Here is a 24,786-nt window from a genome sequence, read left to right as displayed (position 1 = left end):
CAACATTTGTATTAGGTTTTGAACTTTCAAATAATGGATGAGGATAAACTGTGTCCGTCTTGAGTTGGTAAATAACTTGTCTAAAAAATCAATTCTTTTTAATTTGTTTTTCTTTATAGGTTCCCAGGATATTGGGAATAAGATGCTTTTACTTTTACATTGAAGTGTACCGGATATGCTTATGGATAGGTATAAATGGTTTGTTGAACGGTATGCTGATTGGGTATATGCGTCAATATCATGATAAAATCATGTTTCGTCGTCAAAATAATTGCATCTTGCCCGCACAAATGTACAGTACTGTTAAATCAATATTCGATAAACTAGTATGGCTGTTTAAAAGCTTGTCTGCTTTCAGCTTCTGTGTAAAGTTTTACAGCGATAACAGGTCAAATGACATTTAATGCAAGTATATTACTATGAAACATAGGCTTTGAACTTATAATATTGTGCAACCTGTGTGATTTAATAACTTTTTACTTTAAATTTTTTTATATAGGAGGCACAATGCTCACGGGATACTTTTGTTTTTGAATTCTAACAAATTCAGGATCATGAGTAAAAAGTTAGCCTTGCTCTACACAGTTTTTGTAATCGATTAAAAATTAGAAAGCATGAGATATACCTTCATTTACCTATCTCTGTCTGGATTTGATCTTCTCCAAAAGATGCATCCATCCCACTACTTATACCTACCTAACCATTATCTCTGACATATAACTCAAGTAAAACCATTGAAGCGTGAAATGTAGGTGATAGTGACGATATTTTGTAAAATTGTTAATCTACTCCCCATGCATGTTAATCTACACAAGTTGATCTGTATTGTTTTACTTGAAATTACTGTAATATGGACTCGGGCGTAAGTATCTGTCCAAAGTCGATGGAGCTTGATGATCTTTCTTTGACATGATACTGACCTATTCCGCAGTTTACATCATACCTTAAGTTTAATTAATCATGTTACTTATAGTCCAAGGAATATGAGCTCTGACGTTTAATTGCACAAAAATTAACTTGGACGTTACCCACAACAAGTCTTTATACATTAAATATGAACCATTGTTTGCAACACACATATGGACTTCTTCTTCTTTAAGTTTCTAGCGATCCTTCATCAATTGAAGATTATTCGCCGGGCGTCGACTTTAAAGTTGGATTTATGATTTACAAGGCAACAAGAAAAAGAAACAAAATTAAAATCAAAATAATATATGTACATTTGAAAAATAACATTTAGATAACACTATAAACATTTGATAACGATAACAGTTAAGGGTAGAAAATAGGGATTAGAGCAAATTCTGAGATCATCCTGTTGAAACCCTGTACTGTACTGCATGAAACTACTAGTTGTGACAATTGATTCCAATTTATAACTGTACGCGGATAAAATGCATATTTACAACTGTCTTTAGATGTTTGTATTGGCCAAAATGCGTGGGGATTGTTATATCTGGTTCTATTGTCTAGTGGGATCAAAAGATTAAATGTAGGGACTGCAACAATTTCGTGTATAATTTTGTGAAAGAAACAAGTATGTAACTTAAACGACTAATTTCAAGTGGGTACCAATTTAAGTCTGTCATCATATCAGTAACTTAGCTGGTGTTGTGAAAGCGGTTGCAAGGGAAGCGGGTTGCTCTTTTCTGTACTGTTGTTTTTGATGTGGATCCCAAAAGGTTGAGCAGTTACTCTAATTTTGGTCGGACAAGAGCTTTGAATGCATGATCTTTGGTTTTAGGTGAGGCTGTTTTAAGGTTTCTGCGAATAAATCCAAGAGACTGTGACTCTTTTTACAAAACATCTTACGATTCAAATTGATCGTAAGTTATACTGAAATGTGAATGACTTACGAGAATTTTACTTTTAAGATTTTTTGTGAAAAGAACCCCTGGTTTGCTTTTGATGTCATGTTATCGATATATTTATCCCATTTTAAGTTTGATTGAAGAGTTAGGCCTACATATTTTGTAGAGTCAACTTTTTCGAGTGAGTGATTATGTAAAAGAAATCGACAAATTTATTTTTCTAAATTGCTTGAATGTTAATTCCTCAGGATGCTTTGATCAATTTTGACCGAAGCGATACTGAGATTCCATATGAGAGTTATCTCCCCTTTTGTATTTGTCATAAGAGATATATACAAGTAACTCATGAACCGTTAGTGATAGAGACCTCGGGTATCTTAATTTGAGGTCCTTGGTCCACCAAATAGAAAATGGTGTCAAGGTCATAGGTCAAGGTCATGATTTAAATTTTGCCCTTTGCTTGTGTGTGCATCTTTTCTCATACTATAAAATCTGGAAATGAAATAACTAGTGCTAAATATTTGGGTTGTTGAGACGAAGATATGGTACATTCAGTCTGAAGCGATCTGATTATATCTTAGTGGAGTAATTTCCCCTGAAATGTTAAAAATTAAGGTAAATTGCTTATTTCTTCAATATGGTACATGATAAACCCATGGGGTCTTTCGCAAAACGTTGGGTGACATATAACCTTTAAAGATATTTACCGGAAGTGGCCTTGAGTAGATCGAAAGTAGCAATTTTTGCACTTTGTTCAAAGTAAAGTACCTAAAAACCATATTTTTATTTTAATACCCATATATAAAACTATCATTAGAGACCGGAAGTGACCTTCTATAAAGTGGAAGTAGCTTATGATCTCTCTATTTTAGGCAAATTATATAGAAACCATATATTTGGAATCAGTAATAATAAAGCTATCATTAGAGACAGGAAGTGACATTTTCTTAACCGGAAATAGAAAATTTCTCCCTTATTTCATGCAAAAGTATATAGATACCATATATTTTTGGAATCAGTGCGAATAAAGCTATCACATTAAACTTGAGGGGACATTTTCTAGCAAACTATCTCCCTTATTTTAGACAAAAGTATATACAAGACTTATATTTTTAAATATGAAGAACTCCATGATTGGGCGCCAATAGTAACTTTGAGTAAACCGGAAGTAGCTTCTGGTAATTTATTTTAGAAATTTAGTGTGAAAAGATCTTCAATTGTTCTCTGGACAATTGGTTTTTAATTTGTCATTTAATTCTTAAATGTATCTATATGATTATTTACTCAATATCGTTATTTTTCAGGTGCGATAAATTAGTAAAAATAAGTACATGATATCAAACATGTTGTTTTGTAAAAATGACTTATTCTAAAAATAATATCTAACAGCTGACTGGAACAGTTTACTTTATTGTAATGCTTCTTAATCAATATAGGAGTTCGTTAATTAGAATGTTAATAAAATTATTTTTATTTTAGTTAACTATTTGAAGCATCCTTCGAGTCAGCTATGAGGTAGTTTTGAAATAAATAATTTTGTGCTGTCATTATGTTTGTGTATGTGTTGTTTTGTTTGAATATAATATATTGTACCTTGGTTTATGGAGAAGGCTAATATAGGCTTTGCCCAATCCAATTCAATTTATTTAAATAAAATAAATTTTAAACATTATCATATAATTTGTAAGTGAAATCTAAAGGTTTTCGTGTTTGTGTTACACTGAGAACGTTGCATTTATCAGGGTGAAAATACATGATCCAGTCCCGGTCCCATCTGCCGGCCGCTTCTAAATCAGACTGTATTTTATTTGTGTCATCCGGTTTCTTAATTTCCATAAAAATAATACTGTCATCTACGAATAATCTTAATGTAGTATGTTTGATATATCCTGACAAATCATTAATAAATATTAAAAATACTCCAGATGTTACAGGAATCTTATTTCATGTTTCACCTTCAAGGACTACTGTTTGTGTTCTGTGTGTTAAAAGTCTTGAATCCAATGTAAAGCATTGTAATTTTATACCATAGTAGCCGATTTTATACATGAGGTGAGGATGTGAAACTTTGCCAAATGCTTTAGCAAAATCCATTATGATTTGAATTTGCAAGATCTTGAATAAATGATATCAACTGAGTTTCACAAGAACGGGCTGATCAAAAACCATGTTGTAAGTCATATAGCATTTAATTTTTTTCTAGATGTTTCATGGTATTACTAGCTACAACATGTTCTAAGAGTTTTTTGCAGATGCATGTTAATGATATGGGGCGATAGTTTACACCGTGTAGAACGCCACATGCGGAGTGTTGGCTATGTTTGACACGGGGTGATAGTTTTGAAGCGAAGAAAAAGCGATCAAGATAAAAAAATTATTTTTTGAGAACTGTTAGCACCAAATTATATATTGCACGGAAGGAACCGAACCATAATCTATTTCCATCAAGCAGAAGCAGACGTTTCCGGTGCTCATTTTTCTCAAACACCTCTCCATAGTTTTCCGTGTTGCAGATTTTGAGACTTCATATGCAAGTTTCAGGATAAAAAACTACTTTTGGCAATTTTTTCCCGTATGATTTATACAGAAATTAATTCCATCACCATGATCATAGAATTTAATCAAATGCCAGCTTCTTAGTCAAAATTTATTGTTTTTAAAGCTCATTGTTCATAGAAATGTAAATCCCTCGGGGTGTCAGATTTTGCGTCTCAATGGGGTGAGGCATTTATTAAAACAAGGATAGATTTGCCTATATCTGATAGTTTGTAATTCAAACAGACCCACTCTGTTATGATGACTCATCACAAACTTAAGGTATTGCAGTTTGCCCATATTTTAGTTTTTTGAGTAATGTGCATTTTTAATGTTAGAAATAGAGAAAAAGTCTCAAAGTATTTTGTTTATACCTGAACATGATTTGTTTTTCCTTTTCAATTACTATCATGGTCAGGAATTCGAAGAAGTCACGGCTATGGCTTATTGCACCAAAAACATGCAGCAAAAACACACGCGGAGCAGACCTCCGTAAAAGATTTGCCTGAGACCGAAGCCAGCAACACCTAAACGTCATCAAATTTCTTTACCAGTTTTCCCTACATTAGCATACGTGCACGCCGCAAAAAGGACTTATTCCGAAACATTTGCTTACTCACTCCACAGAAATACTAACTGGCATCTATATTTACATTCTTTTCTTAAAAGAGAGGCGAAAAATACCAAAGGGACATTCAAACTCATAAGTCGAAAATAAACTGACAACGCCATGGCTAAAATAGAAAAAGACCAACAGAAAAACAATGGTACAAAAACACAACATAGAAAACTAAAGACTGAACAGCACGAACCCCATCAAAAACTGGGGTAAAGAAAGTTTAAAAAAGATCATGTTGGCATTCATCTGTTTCTATGGTCATTAAAAATGAAATGCAGCTGCATATTTTAAAACTTGTATTATATATATATCTGTTATAATTATCCATACAAATATTATAGTATTGAGCTATACAAGCCAACAAGGAAAAGAAGAAAGGAAATATTGTCTAATGAAAATTTTTATTCTTTTATAATTAATTTGGATAAATGGAAGAAAATCGGTCGCCAGATTATGTTCTTCTAGATTTTTAATTGCTGTTTTTAGATCGATTAAAATTGATGTGTTATCTTCTTCAGGTCTTTTTATAGCGTTATTGTCATTTGTAAATATAGATGCCGGTAAGTATTTCTGTGGAGTGAGTAAGCCAATTCGTTTCGGAGTAAGTCCATTTTGCGGCGTCCACGTATGCTTTGAAGAGAAAACTGGTGAAGAAATTTGATAAAGTTTAGGTGTTGCTGGCTTCGGCTTCGGGCAAAACTTATACAGAGGTCTGCTCCGGATTTGAATTTGCTCCATGTTTTGGTGCATTAAGCCATAGACGTGACTTCTTCCTGACCATGATGGTAACTGAAAAGGAAAACAAATCATGTTCAGGTATAAAACAAAATACTTCTGAGTCTTTTACTCTATTTCTAACATTAAAAATATACATAATGGTTTACTTTTATAAATTTTGACGTGGATGGAGGGTTGTCTCATTGGCACTCATACCACATCTACTTATATCTAATTACTCAACAACAAAAAAATATGGGCCAAATGAAATACTTTAAGTTTGTGACGAGTCATCACAACAGAGTAGGTGTGTTTGAATTATAAATTATCAGATAAAGACTGAACTATAGGGACATCTATCCTTGTTTTAATGAATGCCTCAACCCCTTGAGATGCAAAACTGACACCCCGAACGACAAATCAACTTTAAAACCAAAATGTTTTGACTAGGAATCTGGTATTTGGTTCAATTTTATGATAGGAATCCATTTCTATATAAATCATACGGGGAAAAATTGCCAAAAGTCGTTTTTTATCCTGAAACTTGAATATGAAGTCTCAAAATCTGCAACACAGAAAACTAGGGAGAGGTGTTTGAGAAAAATGAGCACCGGAAACGTCTGCTTCTGCTTGTTGGAAATAGATTATGGTTCGGTTCCTTCCATGCAATATATTATTTGGTGCTAACAATTCTCAAAAAATAAATTTTGATACTTTTACTTACCTTGATCGCTTTTTCTCCGCTTCAAAATCACCACCCCGTGTCAAAAATACCCAACACCCAGCATGTGTCGTTGTTCACGGTGGTTTATATGATCGTGTTTGTCGCCTTTTTTGAACGCTGGACATACACTTGCACGAAGCCAGTCATTTGGATCTTTCCAGTGATATTTGAAATATGATTGACAAGATGGGAGTGAGAGATGTCTTGCACTCTTTTAATATGTTTCCATGGATGAGATCAGGCCTAGCTGCTTTTAAAATTACTAATATTGATATTGTTTAGAAGTTTTTCTATTCCTTGTTTTTGTATTTAAATATCAGGCATCTGTGGATGTTTACTGACGCTCTTATCTGGTATGGGGTCATCTGTTACAGGCGTAAATGCTTTTTAGAACTGTTCATTTAGTATATTTGCTTTTGTTTTTGGATCAGATGTTAGTGAGCCCTTTTTCCGTAGTGGTGGAATATTAGAGCTTTCAAACTTTTGTGTTTTTATGTAGCTAAAAAGATTTTTGGGAAAACTTTTTGATATAGTAGTAGGGTTGTCATCAATTGGTATACCACATATCATATCTTCAATATATTTCCAATAAGATCTTCTTTGCTGTTTTTGTAATTCATGTTTTAATTTTTTGAGTTGGTCTAGGTTCCCTTGCCCTTTCAACTTATAATTCTGATATTTTTACTTGTATTGTTTCATTTGTCTCCTAAGACTGTCTGTTATTCAAGGTAAATCTTTGCTGTGTCTCATCATTTTCTGTGGTTATTTCTCAGAGATAGTTTTTGCAGAGAATTTTTAAATATTATCCAAAGTGTATTTGTATCTTTATTATCCTTTTAATGCATGATATCTTGATATATTTCATCTATATCCTCTTTTATATTTTGACAGTTTGCGTTTTTATGTTCATAAATTTTAGGTGGCTTAGTTTAGTATCTTTTTAGTGATAGTAAACATTTTATATATACAATATCATGGTCTGCCGCTCTAAATGGTGGCATGGTTTCAGTTTTTTCAATAATGACTGGATAATTGGTTAACACAATAATTTATCATTTCGAGTTGGTATGATCACAGATGTTGCTTTTGGTTTGTTTTTCTAGGGATGACACTAGATGTTTCCCAATTGATGTTTCCTAAATTAAAGTACCCCCACCCCCAACAATTTTGGCTGACTTTGAGCTGACGTTTATTCTACTTAATGATTCATTCTGGTTGAGGTCGATAATAAGCACATATATAACATTTACGTGCATTTTATATCAATAGTTCTACCCATATTATTTCACATCATGGGTCTAGTTGCACCAAAAATTATATGATATAGCTATGAGAACGTCTGCATGACATTGCCCTTTTATTTGGTGGTCTATCTTTTCTAAATACTGTGTATTGATGTTTTGCAAAATATTCATATGATGATGTTTTAGGATCTTACCAGGTTTCAGTACCTATTAATTATACCAGGCTGTGTGGTATTGATCAAAATATTTACTTCTGGTTTTTTGTTCTTGATAGACTGGAAGTTAATATTTACTATTTTCAAAGGTCTAAGTAACTTATTTTTCGGTCTTTTTTTATAATTTGTTTTCTGTTGTCCTTTTGTGAGATTGTTGATGAACATGCATGGGGCTGTCCAGGACTACCAATGTCACTTAATAACGAAAAAGAAATGGTTGTAACAGATGATGATAGTTCAATATGGTTAAATATGAACTGCTAAAGTATGGGAGTCCACATTTAATACAATTCCAGGACAGGTTACTGTTATCAACTATGTTATCCATTACTGCTTGCATACCTCCTTGACAATCTACATGATACCAAGTTTTCCACATGATATCAAGTCACACTCTAAAGCTTTACATTACCAAGTGACATTTTTTCCACATGAAACACAGGGCCAGTGTGGCATTTTAGGGCCTGGGTTGAGTTCAATTTAACCGCTTAATAAGATTTTTAACAACAAGTGGTGGTTTTGTGTATGACTTTATTAGATATTTCTACAAGTTATAAAATCATTTTTCGACAAGTCACCGATATCTGGCTGTGAACGCGGATAAGCACGCAGTTTCAATTGCCGATGATACTCTAATAGTTCTTACTCAACTCGTCTGAGGCGAAATAGAATTAAAGTAAATGAAAGGATTGATTGATTGATTGTTGGTTGCTTAACGTCCAGTGGCAAATATTTCATGCATATTCAGGACGAGAACAAGTTCACAATAAATACAATAGGTAGGTTCTGTAATAGATTAAGGGATTAAGGTCGGAGAAATTTAGACTGCCACGGGAAATGAGGGTATATTGGATAGGGACAGAAATTTAGCCTTGCAACAGGTCGCCTACGGACCCCTCAAAGAGTTGTTGCAAGGGTTCTTAACGTGCAAAGAGCGTGGCACTCTCTTTACACGAGGCATCGAATTTAACGTCCCCATTCTGACCGGACGTGACTACGAACTTGTACATCCCGCACAGCCAAACGGACGCCCCACTTTAGCGAGGGTTTTACCGCCGGTCGGAGGAAGACCAATGGTGACCATATTTCTATTCCCCAGTCACCCTTGGGGGTTAAATGAAAGGAAGTTATAGTAATCTTTTTATAAAGGCTATTGGCAAGAACGAAATCCATCGGTCAATACACTTAAATATTTTCTCAAGACAGGAAAAATAATTAAGGCTGTCGATTTTTTATTTTTGTCATTTTTTATTGACTATTTTCAGGTCACAACAAATATTTATACGTTTTCCGCACACTGCCATTTCAATAAAATGTGCAACAATTTCAAAACTAAAAAGACATTATACCGTCGTAGCCGGGTATGCTCCGAATAGAATCAGTTACATTTTTTTCATCAAGTAGTAAAATTATCATTCTGATTTCCTCTGAACATGACCCAAATGGGTTGATTGGGATATAGAGAATTGGACTTCTGTACACTAGGAAGTCGGCAGTGAAGCATATTTCAAAACAAAATGCACGTTTGGGTATGCGGAATCCATAAAATGCGCAACTACTGGTCGTTAGTGAATCCGATGTATCATGTAAGGGAGTGTCACGCTCTCTGTACGTAAATGAACAAAAAATCTGTTTCTATCCATAATACCCCTTTGCAGAGTCAAGTCAAATTTCCGACCATTCATTCCGTTCGACTTAGTTTGCAGAACCTTCATTGTTTATCATTTGGTGATTTATTTTCGCAAACAAGCCATTGAAAAACTAGTATTTTGTTGAAATGTTTAACTCGTGTTTAAATTTTGTCTATGAAATTTTGCGAAAATAAGTATATCTCGAACATATTTAATCCACAGGTATTCATACAGGCGAGCCTATAACAAAATTGTTCTTCGTTTAACATTTGAATTCGTGGTGTACTTATACCAAAGAAATCTACAAAAAATGATATCCCATGAATAATAATGAATGCACTGTATGACTGACAAGACGGAATTAATCGATAGAAAAATACATTGATTAAATATTGACATTGGCGATATACCGTATAATTCAAATTTATAGATAACCAGTTCAAATTGACTCTATCTTGGTTCGGGCAACTTTTAGATAACCTTCCTTCCTCTAAACTGTCGACGAATTAATGTTTTAGTACTACAAAGCTACTTTGATTCTGAAACACGTTCATATTCCTGTCCCAAGTGAGGAACCTCGTCTGTGTTAAACTCTGCCATTTTCTGATTATGTTTTGTCTTTTAGGGATTTGATGTTATAGCAGATAGTCAATCATGTATGTCAAATTTATTCACTAGATGTGAGGCATTTGAGTCCTTGACGTATTGTTTTTGGATATTTCTTTAATTGTTTAATCAGTATGTTCACCTCTAGATATCGTTTGTTTTATGTGTAGTTTCTCTTTCATCGACGTCTATACCAAACCTCCAGATGACAAAAATTGATCGACACAACTGTTTATATTACTTGTTTCACCGCATTGCAACTCCCACAATCAAATGCTGTGAGTGTTCCTCACAATGATGAAAACGGATGCCCGCTCAATCCTGTCTTTGTAACATGATTATAGCACCGGGCTTTCAATACGACCGATAGCCTGAATCTTACACAAATTAGCAAACCAACTATTGTGGATAGTGGAAGGGGCATTGTTCATCCTTAGTATGATCGGAGTTCATTTGTTGATATTTGGTCAATTGTGTGTTGCTTAATCAATAGCTTTTTTACAAAGTTTTAGTTTTATTAACTTTTGTTTTTATATTTATATTTATATTTGTGGTTGTTGAGTTGTCTGTGCATGACTGTTTAACTTATAAATGTTGACTCATCCTTCTATTTATTCGATATTTTCGGTCTTTTTCAACGATTGACTTTCCTCGTATATTTATAAGAAGTGTCAGAATTACCCGGTATTCTGTATCAAAATGTAATCCTTGCGAAGTTAGCGCTGTAATCAACAACAAAAATTATTTTGTGCCGAGTTTGAACATTATGCTTATAGTTAACAATATCTATGTACTGTATATCTGCCAAATTTGCTTTAATTCAAGGTAGATGGGGATCTTAATTAAAAAGGACAGAACATTTTCGTTTTTTTTTTATCAAAATGTAGTTAAGATTATACAATATTCAAAAATATATATTAAAAAATGATTCATCGAAATTTGTATCAAGCACGGTTTTGCAAAATTGTCAGATTTTGTCAGGATTCTGCATTGAAAAACACTACTGTGGATTCATTCGTTTTCGTTGATACCAATTTTTCTTGGATGGAGGAAAGATTATATTTTCGTGGAATTGATAACGTATGCAAAGTAAACCATAGAAAAAATTGTACTTCGTTGCACATTAAGGTTCAGCGTTTACTAATAACCACAAAATACGCAAAATTGGCACACGACGAATAACTATGAGCCGACAGTGCATAGTAGATTTTAAAACAATGTTTGAGAAGACAAATAAGTGTTTTAAATTCAGAAAATAAAATGAAAAGGTGAGGTCGAGGAACTCGTTCACTTCCTAAAAAACAAAATAAGTAAATTACCTATACATTCTTTTATGCCGCCCCTGATAAACAAATTTTTTGAAGTTTTCAATTGATGAACACAGTTTTTTTCAATGTAAAAATGATGTTACAATAATATAAAATCAAATTTGTTTTCATTGGAAAGAAAATTTCACAAACAAAATCCATTTCTTATCAAATTTGCTAATTTCAGGGAAGAGCTTGGCCAATAAATTAAAATAAGACCAAAGATCTGTAAGATCAATTTTATAATTATCAGATCAATTCCCTTGCGACGTCCCAAAGGCGCTGAACTGGATTTCGAAAAATATTGGACAACATAAATTAAATATAGGAACAGTTCATAATACAAATAAAAATGTATTGGATTATAAGTCATTGTGTTGAACATCCAGTGATTTTCAACTTGACCTGACAACAAACCTATTCACAGTTTCTGTTTATCTACTATAGTTTCTACCAAAAAGGCAAAACACGGGGGAAAATGTCAATGGAGGACAATAAGTCCTATAAGTAGTGTACTAAAGTTTTGGGCCATGGAGAGAATACATGAGGTGTATATATAAAAAAAGAGGCGAAAGATACCAACGGACATTCACACTAATAAGTCGAAAATAAACTGACAACGCCATGGCTAAAAAAGAAAAAGACAAACAGACAAACGCCAGTACACACAACACAACATAGAAAATTAAAGACTGAACAACACGAACCCCAGCAAAAACTGGGAGTAATCTCAGATTCTCCGGAAGGGAAATCAGATCCTGCTCCACATGTAGCACCCGATGTATTGCTTATGAAAGTACAAACTCGGTGATAAGTCTTATTCGGTAGGTCACATTCGGGGAAAAGGGGACGGGATTGTAGTTACGACAATTAGAATATATCCATCGTCACCTGTGAAACATATTCCATAACCGTCAACCAACTCATGATGGCGTCCGTAAAATTTTCCCACTTGGAAGTATTGGTTTAATAGTTTCCTTGTGAGCAGCACCCCTCTATCAAATAATTCATGATAGGAAATGCGAGTCCTAGAATATTGTATCAACTGGGAGATATATATACTCCGTATGCAGGCGTTGCTGGAATGTTGCTCCATAGAAACGGTTCGTTTTATTGAGCTAGTAAAAACCAGGAAGATCTGAGCATACTTTAATTCATGTTTACAGGAATTCATTTTAAAGTGTTTTTTTAAAAGGTGATAAGTTCTAGAATATTTTAATACATATCCCTCAACTCAAATGTAGTGGTGCAGGAGAATTTGGCATCAACGTTGTCATTCGGCGATCGAAGAATTGAAATGGTGCTGAATATTCGTGTTCGGCGATTTAAATTGTAAAGAGGATTTTGAATATCGTATTAGCGCATGGTCCCCTTGTCAGCAGTAATCCCTATCACGAAATCATACCGAAAAAAGAAACTCTGATATATCGAATCAACTAGGCGATATATAGCTACATATATAGTTTTAGTTTAACATATTTTTACTTCATTTGGGAAAAACATATTGCTTAGAGTCAATAACTTTAGTACTTGGAGAAACAATGGGAAAATTTAATTTAGACTCACCTGTTAAAAAAATCCATTCCCTCATTTAGATCGGTAGAACTGCATTATATATGATGTCAAATAGGGCATTTTGATTATATATTTGACTAAATAGAATTAGATAAGAGGTAGACGTCAAATTCTACAAATAATCCAACAGCGCACTTAAAACATAAAACAATAATATAAATTCATTTATATATCGTGTACAGTATGTGATAATTGATAATCATTTGAAAAATAACAATCTTTAAATATCTATTGTTTTTTTATTCTTTTTTAAGCTTAATAGCTCTGTTTTTCAAATGTCTTCTGTATTTCCTAAACACTAAATACATTACGACAGAGGAGCTTATGTTCGTTAACAAAAGAAAGCATATAACATCAACAAGATAAAACGAATACCATGGTATATCTATCCCAAAGTGTCGAAAATGTTTATCACCATGCTTGGCAACTAAATCGATATGATAAGCTGCCCTTTCTGCAGGAGTTTGTGGGCGACTGTGGAATATGTCCGATGCTTGCTTAATATTACGCTTATAATTATCGGTAAAAGCTACTTGTTTAATATTGGCAATTAATTCCTCAGTAGAAAAATCATGTAAATCCATCTTGATACCATAACCTTTGTCTTCCATAACAGCTGCATTGTAAGGTTGGTCAATACTTAAGGGAAATGTAATAACAGGGATTCCGTGGTAGATAGCCTCCATACTTCCACTCCTACCGCAATGAGTTATAAATAAAACGGTACGGGGATGACCGAGTAAATCGTTCTGCGGGATCCATGGAAGTCTCAAAATATTGTCTGTTGTCTCCTCTGTATCTCCTTGTCGAATCACAAAGTTAAGATCAGATATTTGTTTAAAAGCTTCAATCATTTTCCCGAAGGTATTATTCGGAAATGTTTTGAAAATACTGCCAAAAGAAACAACTACCAAGCCTTTGTTTGATGATGCAAATGTGTCAAGTTTTTTTGATACTTTTTTTGACGGATGTGCAGCAAGACCGCCACAAAGTATTACATTTGGAGGAAATGGTTGTGGATAATCAAATAGAATGTCACTGTCATGTATATAAAGCATAGCTTTTTGTTTTGCTTCTTGATTAGAGATGGCTGGTTTTTCTGGGACATACTTGACTGCCAAATTCTCCAACGTTGGAGCTGCAGGTCTAGCAACTAAAAAAATGTATCGGAGTGTATTCCAAACTCTCTCCAAGAATGTCATCTTATCATTGAAATCGGAAAAAAATGTTGGCGTGAAAGCTGGGTTCAATGGAACTCGATTTAAGGTTGGATCTATGAAGGCACCAAAAGAGACAAATGGCAGATCTAGTTTATATGCCATAATAGTGAAACAAAGAACAGGTGCGTAGTCTATAACAGCAATATCAAATTTCTGGTCTTTTAATTCGTCTATCAATTTCTTATCATTCAATAATTCGTGACAAAGAGCGTTAGTTCCTTGTAACCATTTCACCTGCGATTCAATTTTTGAACCTTGTGCCATTTTCTCAAGCGTAACTCGAATAATGTCCTCATAATAATACTTATCAAAACTCTTTGAAATGATAGAAGGTGAAAGTTTAATGCCTTCAGATGCCAACGCCTCTTTCATTCTAGCTGCTACCACAAAAGTAGTTGTATGGTTTAATTTTACCATCTCCTCCGCAACAGGTATTGCCGGAAACATATGACTTTTTGATTGAGCCATCAGGAACAAAATTTTCTTGGCATCAGTTTCGATAATGACGTGACTCAGAAGGATGCTAAGATACAAAATACTGGCAATCATCTTGCTGAAAAATTATTTATAAACACATTATACCTATAAATCATTGTTTAACAGACATCATAATAGACTGAATCGACTTCAAAAGACTTCATTTACTGATACTATGTTACCTGAAAATCAAAGAAACTGATAATTGACTTGTCTTCGACTTATGAGTTTCAATATCTCCTTGGTATCTTCCGACTCTCGGGAAAGTCTCAAGATCTAACTATCTTTAAATAATCGAATTGATAGATACAAAATCCCAACTCACTAGAGATTTCCAATAAAATGACATTACTCGAAATTTATTTCAACCTTGTAACCTCATGTGTCTGGTGTTTACATTAATTTTTTTTATGATTGATTATGTATTGGATTATAAGTCATTGTGTTGAACATCCAGTGATTTTCAACTTGACCTGACAACAAACCTATTCACAGTTTCTGTTTATCTACTATAGTTTCTACCAAAAAGGCAAAACACGGGGGAAAATGTCAATGGAGGACAATAAGTCCTATAAGTAGTGTACTAAAGTTTTGGGCCATGGAGAGAATACATGAGGTGTATATATAAAAAAAGAGGCGAAAGATACCAACGGACATTCACACTAATAAGTCGAAAATAAACTGACAACGCCATGGCTAAAAAAGAAAAAGACAAACAGACAAACGCCAGTACACAAAACACAACATAGAAAATTAAAGACTGAACAACACGAACCCCAGCAAAAACTGGGAGTAATCTCAGATTCTCCGGAAGGGAAATCAGATCCTGCTCCACATGTAGCACCCGATGTATTGCTTATGAAAGTACAAACTCGGTGATAAGTCTTATTCGGTAGGTCACATTCGGGGAAAAGGGGACGGGATTGTACTTACGACAATTAGAATATATCCATCGCCACCTGTGAAACATATTCCATAACCGTCAACCAACTCATGATGGCGTCCGTAAAATATTCCCACTTGGAAGTATTGGTTTAATAGTTTCCTTGTGAACAGCACCCCTCTATCAAATAATTCATGATAGGAAATGCGAGTCCTAGAATATTGTATCAACTGGGAGATATATACTCCGTATGCAGGCGTTGCTGGAATGTTGCTCCATAGAAACGGTTCGTTTTATTGAGCTAGTAAAAACCAGGAAGATCTGAGCATACTTTAATTCATGTTTACAGGAATTCATTTTAAAGTGCTTTTTTAAAAGGTGATAAGTTCTAGAATATTTTAATACATATCCCTCAACTCAAATGTAGTGGTGCAGGAGAATTTGGCATCAACGTTGTCATTCGGCGATCGAAGAATTGAAATTGTGCTGAATATTCGTGTTCGGCGATTTAAATTGTAAAGAGGATTTTGAATATCGTATTAGCGCATGGTCCCCTTGTCAGCAGTAATCCCTATCACGAAATCATACCGAAAAAAGAAACTCTGATATATCGAATCAACTGGGCGATGTTATATAGATACAATGGATAAGCGTGGATTCTTGAAAAAGAAACCATGAGCCCGGAGGGCGAATGGTTTGTTTTTCATGAATCTACGCTTATCCATTGTATCTATAACTTAAACTATTGTGTTAATTTCTTTTCAAAATTAAAGCCTTTCTTAATTAGAAGGTATTGTAAGTGAGTTTAAATAACCATGTTATCGTGTCCAACGATGCATTCATAAATCTCAGATCACAATTAATTGGTTAACAAAATACAAATATAACACTTCTACCTTTAAAGATCTTTATATTACCAGGCATATGAATATTATCTGTTTATACAAAATAAGACATATTTGAGATTATTTCTAATAAAATTGAAAATGGAAATGGGGAACGTGTCAAAGAGACAACAACCCGACCAAAAAGCATATATAAAGTATATATAATAATTATGTTATCGAAATTTTTCTAGCACTCTAGGCACATCACGATTTTCTCGCATAGGAATTTGCAAACAAACCTTTGTAAAATTATGTAGTAAAACAGATGAAATCATACTGTATTTATAAAACAAAAATTGACAAATAGAATGTAATCATTTTTGTTTCAAACATGTGAAATAGCCAATAATAATAAAAAAAACCGGTAAAACTCGCTATTATTACAAAAATATCCACTATAACTTGAAAAATTAGAAAAAAAACCAGGATAACTTAAGAATTGGAACAACAGAGAGAATACAGGGATTCGAACTAAACCGACAAATCCCGATCTTTAACTCATTGAGTTTAACCATGCTAACCTCGCGGCTACCAACTCATACTATACGACTGCCTATTTTGTCTATATAAAGGTACAAGCCCTGTGTGTCCGATGAACCGATGTATATCAGATGTTCATTTAAATATATATAATAAACATCTATAGTGTAACCCATTGGTAGCCGAGAGGTTTCGTCGGTGTGTTGATGTCAGTCACACATAACAGATTTCAAGGAAGGGTTCGATTCCCAGTGAAGGCATATAAAAATTACAAAAATTAAAGGTAAGTTTTTAAATTAATTCCGTTAGTGAACAGAAATCAGTAAATTAGCCAATTCAAACTTAATGAAATTAGGCATACAAAGGAAACAATTGAATATAATTTGGTGAGTCAATTTCAGCGGCAGATTTAGGAAGCGTTGATTCTAGAAAAAGAATCCACGGAAAATGAATAGGCTGACGTCACCACAATGGTTTAAATATAGCTACATATATAGTTTTAGTTTAACATATTTTTACTTCATTTGGGAAAAACATATTGCTTAGAGTCAATAACTTTAGTACTTGGAGAAACAATGGGAAAATTTAATTTAGACTCACCTGTTAAAAAAATCCATTCCCTCATTTAGATCGGTAGAACTGCATTATATATGATGTCAAATAGGGCATTTTGATTATATATTTGACTAAATAGAATTAGATAAGAGGTAGACGTCAAATTCTACAAATAATCCAACAGCGCACTTAAAACATAAAACAATAATATAAATTCATTTATATATCGTGTACAGTATGTGATAATTGATAATCATTTAAAAAATAACAATCTTTAAATATCTATTGTTTTTTTATTCTTTTTTAAGTTTAATAGCTCTGTTTTTCAAATGTCTTCTGCATTTCCTAAACACTAAATACATTACGACAGAGGAGCTTATGTTCATTAACAAAAGAAAGCATATAACATCAACAAGATAAAACGAATACCATGGTATATCTATCCCAAAGTGTCGAAAATGTTTATCACCATGCTTGGCAACTAAATCGATATGATAAGCTGCCCTTTCTGCAGGAGTTTGTGGGCGACTGTGGAATATGTCCGATGCTTGCTTAATATTACGCTTATACTTATCGGTAAAAGCTACTTGTTTAATATTGGCAATTAATTCCTCAGTAGAAAAATCATGTAAATCCATCTTGATACCATAACCTTTGTCTTCCATAACAGCTGCATTGTAAGGTTGGTCAATACTTAAGGGAAATGTAATAACAGGGATTCCGTGGTAGATAGCCTCCATACTTCCACTCCTACCGCAATGAGTTATAAATAAAACGGTACGGGGATGACCGAGTAAATCGTTCTGCGGGATCCATGGAAGTCTCAAAATATTGTCTGTTGTCTCCTCTGTATCTCCTTGTCGAATCACAAAGTTAAGATCAGATATTTGTTTAAAAGCTTCAATCATTTTCCCGAAGGTATTATTCGGAAATGTTTTGAAAATACTGCCAAAAGAAACAACTACCAAGCCTTTGTTTGATGATGCAAATGTGTCGATATTTTTTGATACTTTTTTCGACGGATGTGCAGCAAGACCGCCACAAAGTATTACATTTGGCGGAAACGGTTGTGGATAATCAAATAGAATATCACTGTCATGTATATAAAGCATAGCTTTTTGTTTTGCTTCTTGATTAGAGATAGCTGGTTTTTCTGGGACATACTTGACGGCCAGGTTCTCTAACGTTGGAGCTGCAGGTCTAGCAACTAAACAAATATATCGCAGCGTATTCCAAACTCTCTCAAAGAATGTCATCTTATCATTGAATGCAGAAAAAAATGTTGGCGTGAAAGCTGGGTTCAATGGAACTCGATTTAAGGTTTGATCTATGAAGGCACCAAAAGAGACAAATGGCAGATCTAGTTTATAAGCCATAATAGTGAAACAAAGAACAGGTGCGTAGTCTATAACAGCAATATCAAATTTATGTTCTTTTAATTCGTCTATCAATTTCTTATCATTCATAAATTCGTGACAGAGAGCGTTAGTTCCTTGTAACCATTTCACCTGCGATTCAACTTTTAAATCTTGTGCCATTTTCTCAAGTGTAACCCGAATAATGTCCTCATAATAATACTTATCAAAACTCTTTGAAATGATAGAGTGTGAAAGTGTTATGCCTTCAGATGCCAACGCCTCTTTCATTATAGCTGCTACCACAAAAGTAGTTGTATGGTTTAATTTTACCATCTCCTCCGCAACAGGTATTGCTGGCAACATATGACTTTTTGATTGAGCCATCAGGAATAAAATTTTCTTAGCATCAGTTTTGATAATGACGAGACACAGAAGGATGATAAGATACAAAATACTGGAGCTCATTTTTTTCTGAAAAAAATGGTCAATAAACAAATTATACCTATAATTCATTGTTTTACAGACAAAATAGCAGGCAGAATCAATTTTAAAAGACTTCCTTTACTGATAATACGTTACCTGAAAATCAACGATAGCTGAGAATAATAAAAATATTTGATGAACTATATGAGCACAAAGGACCAACACATAACCTAAGATTTTTCCTAAATAGCCACATAGCATTTCACAAAAAATGAAAACAATACTTTGTGCATTTCAAATGTCCGAAGCATTTTTCTGGATTTACTTCATCCAGGAACACTCAATTCTTAATGCTTGAAAGCCAAGTATGTAAAAAACCGAAATAGTTGAAAATTTTAATTAACAAAATCCCTCATTAAAAGTAGTAGACAACTCATGTTATGATAACGTTTGTCTAAGAGAAGTAAAACCTCAGTTTCTTAACAAATTTCTTAATTTATAAACAGTTTTAGAAAAGGGTTGCAGTAAATCATGTTAGTCCTTAAATGATAAATACTATTCTGATGAGTTAATCGGGGATTGATAGTCGACCAAGAACTGTAAAAAATTAAAACAACCCTATATAAATTGCATGCATCCTTAACACTTTTCTGGATCGCCAACTGTATCAAATGCTAATACTCTAAATGTATGTTTTGATGTTACCTATTCTTACATCAGACTCGGACTTCTTTGAAATTAAGTTTTACTGTGCGTTTTGCTGTGTGTTTGTTTTTTCTACATTGGCTAGAGGTAAAGGGAGAGGGTTGAGATGTTTAACCCCGCCGCATTTTGGAGCCTGTCTCAAGTCAGAAGCCTCTAGCATTTGCTAGTCTTGTATATTTTTTAAAATTGTAGTTCATTTATATGTTTTGGAGTTTAGTACGACGTCCATTTTCACTGAACTAGTACACATTTTTGTTTAGGGGCCAGCTTAAGTCCGCCTCCGGGTACGGGTTTTTCTTACTGTGTTGAAGACTCTTTGGTGGCCTTTGTTTACTTTGTGGTCGGGTTGTTTTCTCTTTGACACATTCCCAATTTCCATTCTTAATTTATTTTTATCTATTTTGTAGTTACAATGTGAGTGATGACATAACAATTTGTATGTTAAATTCACTTCTAGATTAGTCTTAAATCATAAAACTTCGAACATTTCAGTTCTTTAAAAAGCACACTACAAAAAATGAAATATGACATATTGAATTCTTAATGAATGAATAAACAAATTAGAAATTCTGACTTCATGATCAGCATATGGCGCATGTGCCCCTCCGTCAACAATTGGTAAATAAAAAGTATTGGATTCTATAGTAATTTGTCTGACTAAAGCATCTGATAAATGCATAGTCATGGAAAAGGTACATAAAATATTCAACATAAACAAAATGATGAATGGCCTAATTCAACAATATAAAAATAAAACAAAATTTACCAAAAATATTGCACTTCAATGGGACTTATTCAAAATTGAGGTCCAAGGTTACATACTGTAAGAGAAAAGCAAAACAAAACATAAGTGAAATACATGTATTGGAAAATACGATAAAAAAATAAAATGAAATTATTATAGTGAAGATGAGGTAATAGAACATGTTCAAAAAGAATTAATGTATGATGAAAGTAAATTTTAAAAAACAAAATATATGAAATAAAAACAAATGGAGCTCAAATAAGGTTGAGGATAAACTGGGTAAAAGGAAGAGAAAAAAATACAAAATTCTTTTTGTAGTTGGAAAAAAATAGACAAATGAAAAAATATAAGTGCTCTAAAAGGTGATACATACTGAATTATCCAAAATTTTAAAATTGAAAAAGAAATCAATAATGGTATTTAAAAAAGTACAAATCCAGATATGAAGGTTTCTCACTAGTCATTTATGGGGCCTTTTATAGCTTGATGTTCGATGTGAGCCAAGTCTCCGTGTTGAAGGTCGGGCTTTGATCTATAATGGTTTTCTTTTTACAAATTGTGACTTGGATGGAGAGTTGTCTCATTTGCACTCATACCACATCTTCTTATATCTATACAATTGATTAACGATTATATTGATAATACAACTATTGATCATTAATTAACGACACGAGAGGATGATATAATGGAAGGAAGGTTAAGGGTTGAAGAATGTACAGATGTATGTTATTTAAGATGAAATAGGACAAAGCACCTCGATCTAATGCATTAAGCGTAGAATTTAATAGAACTATTTGGAAAGAATTAATGGAGTATATTGTATCCACATTTATATATATTTCATTTGAAAAGAGGAGTAAACTACTTCTCAGAAATTAGGAGTTATCTGTCTTATCAGATATATTGATGATGTCCAATCACTTAAAACCCATATTTCAGTCAGTATTTACATTTCATACATCCAAATGAACTTTAAATTAAGAATACTATTGATACTAAATAAAGGACTGCTTCATACCTTGATCTTTTCCTCAATATTGACACAGATGGACGACTTCACACAAAAATCTATGACAAATAGGATGATTTCAACTTCCTTATTATCAATTTCCCATTTCTCAGCAATAACATACCCTATGCATCAATGTATGGTGTTTACACATATCAGTTGATACGTAATCATGGTTATGCTCGTGCATTTTCACACTATAATGACTTCATATACAGAAATTTGTTCCTTACGCCGAAACTGCTCCAACAGAGTTATGAGGAGGAGAGATTAAAAAAAACACGCCGTAAATGTTATGGACATCATCATGAATTGGTTGATCTATACGATGTGTCTGTGTCTTAACTATCTAACGACATCTTTACCGCGTCTTAGATTGTGGTTTACCATCCACATTGTCTGGTCTGGTAAGAACCGACGTGACCTATTACCGAATATGACTGTTTTGCCGAGTATGATTCACCTTGCAAAGTGTTCCGTTGGAAATTGCTACACTTTCTTCTATATGGTAAAGTTTTATTGAAAGAGTGGAAGATCTGCAATATTTTAAATTGTCATGATTGCAACACCACTGACGATTATGATCACATATTTCTTAAATGTCACTTTCTTGATGATTTCTGGAGTAAATTAAAAAAACTCCTTGACAAACGGAATATTAATTATAATATTCTAACATTTAAAAATTAATAAATAAATGACAAGCAATACTATGAAATTAATTATTTGATAACAATAATAATGTTCTGTTTACACAAGGCAAATCATATGTCTGAACAGAATACAAAATCTTCAGATGTATATTCTGTATTTAAAGTAGAATTCATGTACAGTTACAAAATACAGGCAACTACTTATTGACAACCTACAAAGTATAAATGTCTACTTGATAAAGTTGTCAAATGTTGTAATATTTTTTTTTGTTTCAAAATGTATTATCTAGCAAAATTAAAGATAAAAAGTTTTAAAAATATAAAATCATATATCCAGAACTAATTAGAGAAATTATTTTACGTAAGCGTTGATTAATAACGGTACTCTTTATCCTCATTTTTTTGTGTTAAAAAAAAATATTACATACTATAATTATTATAGAATCAAACTTACTATATTGTATTTCTTATTTAGACTTGAATAGCTCATAATCATATTTTAAATCAACATTAAAACTTGTGTAATTTCCGGATCAGGAAGAGATTGCAAAATCATACTAGTTAATTGATAACGGAAAGTCAACTATTTCCGGAAACAATTTTTACTAAACAAGCTAGATGACACATATCGATTAATGATTATTTTCATAAATATTTGTTTATTTCATGCTTGCTATATGGTTTCATTTAGATGTAATGTAATTTATCGCTATGTTACGAAATTTTCCTTTGATCTTACTGACTGATAATTTCCGTTCTCAGCACAGTAAAATGATATGAAAATTTATCGCTAGAAACTAAAGGCACACGTGCCGTTGTCAATAAATTTAACAACGTCGTCATAGGTAAAATAGCGATAAACAGATTATCATTGGTCATCTCAACTCGATTGCTTTTCTCACTTTCGCCGTACCGACTCAAGCGGGAAAATCAATCTCGTTGAGATGACCAACGATACTCTATAAATAATGCTCATCATTCTTACCAGAGAGTAAACCTGGATTACTGGTAAATAATACAGAGACCTTTCACTAGAATATTGGATAAGTGTGGTTATATGTTCATGAATAAAAAAAATGGATAAGAAAAAAGAGTTCGGTCGACTTGAAGGTGTGAATTTGAAGAGAAAAAGTTATGAATCTGTAATAAGGAGATTGAATATATGATTGATTGGTGTTAAACGCCACTTTTAGCACTATTGAGCTATTTCATAGCGATCAGTTTTCATTGGCGGAGGGAGTTGAAGTGCCCAGAGAGAGCCATCGACCTTCGGTAGGAAAACTGACAATCCCAGTCAATTAAGATTAGGGTCGAGTTTACCTGCCCCGTGCCGCAGTGTTGACAGGGTAGTGATACAATAGTTCGACTACTTAAACCCTTCGGCCAACGATGCCCCTCTCTTTGTGTGAATATAAGGATTTAAACGATATTTCTGGTAAGGAACATATTCAGAAAAAAAGGAAAATATGTATGCAAAAATAAGTATTCGTTAAAAAGCGTTTACTCTTTATACGACTAGACCGTTGATTTGTGTACATAAACGCCAAATCTTCTCGGTATATTAGAGTTAAAAGTTTACATCAGAAAGTTTTTTTAATGTTCCTATGGACTTCAATCATTCGAAATAATTAATCATTGATGCATATTGATAGATTTTGTTGATATTTTTTCTGAATCTCTCTGAACCTGATGCTTATATATACGAAGAATCAGTGGTGTTTTAGTAAAATATAAAGCTAATAGAAAAATAAGGTCGGTATTTAAGGATATGCAAATATCACTTTATAAATTTTATGTTTATGACGAGCTTTTCTGAATTTTCTTTTGTCAAAACAAAATATTTCAAAGCCAAGAATGTATAAATACCGAAACACGTGAAGAGCTATACGACCAAAAACGGATGTAAAATAATATCCAAATGCATCTAAGTCAACTTTTCCTGTGATAGTTAACCTTATTTTATTTATTATGTATAAAGTTATCCACGGACAATTTAAGAAATGTATGTTATAAATCATACTAGGACCGAAAAACTGACTACTTATCTGATGATAACCTCGGGGACAAAATACCGTCATTATTCCTTTTTAAAAAATACAAAACGTATTCTCAAAGACACATTTCTAATCAATTATATACAATACTAATACTCCTATCACATGATGCATTGCCATATTTTTCCACTGTATGCTATCTGAATTAGTATCCGTAGTCAAATAGTTAAAAACTCTTAATCCACATATTAATAAACAAACTCATCATAGATATCAGGCTTAAAATTTTGTAAGCTAAATGGGGGTATTGTCGTCAAAAGACTCTTTGCACCTCGAATCAAAACAGTTTTAAAAGACTAAATAACTACATTTTGTACTTAGTTTCAGAGTATTACATTTAAACAAGCCAAGGC

The 24,786-nt window shown here is 33.2% G+C and overlaps 3 protein-coding genes across 3 annotated transcripts in view; 1 reads left to right on the top strand and 2 right to left on the bottom strand.

Annotated features, from left to right (window-relative positions):
* Positions 1 to 24,786, top strand: part of LOC127714274 (tereporin-Ca1-like) — a 470,404-nt gene that overhangs the window by 53,645 nt on the left and 391,973 nt on the right. The window lies entirely within an intron of this gene.
* On the bottom strand, positions 13,224 to 14,468 carry LOC127715904 (UDP-glucuronosyltransferase 2C1-like). The gene has a single exon (XM_052222020.1). The coding sequence runs from the start codon at positions 14,466 to 14,468 to the stop codon at positions 13,224 to 13,226; it is 1,245 nt and encodes a 414-aa protein (XP_052077980.1).
* LOC127715903 (UDP-glucuronosyltransferase 2B4-like) lies at positions 14,860 to 22,902 on the bottom strand. Its single transcript, XM_052222019.1, has 3 exons — positions 22,834 to 22,902; positions 17,916 to 19,315; positions 14,860 to 14,863 (listed from the first exon to the last, which is right to left on the bottom strand). Exons 1-3 carry the CDS (start codon positions 22,873 to 22,875, stop codon positions 14,860 to 14,862), a joined length of 1,446 nt encoding a protein of 481 aa, XP_052077979.1. The 5' UTR covers positions 22,876 to 22,902.

The sequence above is a fragment of the Mytilus californianus genome, unplaced genomic scaffold, assembly GCF_021869535.1.
Source record: "Mytilus californianus isolate M0D057914Y unplaced genomic scaffold, xbMytCali1.0.p SCAF_9, whole genome shotgun sequence".
Lineage (NCBI taxonomy): Eukaryota > Metazoa > Mollusca > Bivalvia > Mytilida > Mytilidae > Mytilus > Mytilus californianus.
The sequence above is the reverse complement of the archived record's forward strand: the minus strand, read 5'-3'. Positions and strand labels throughout refer to the sequence as shown.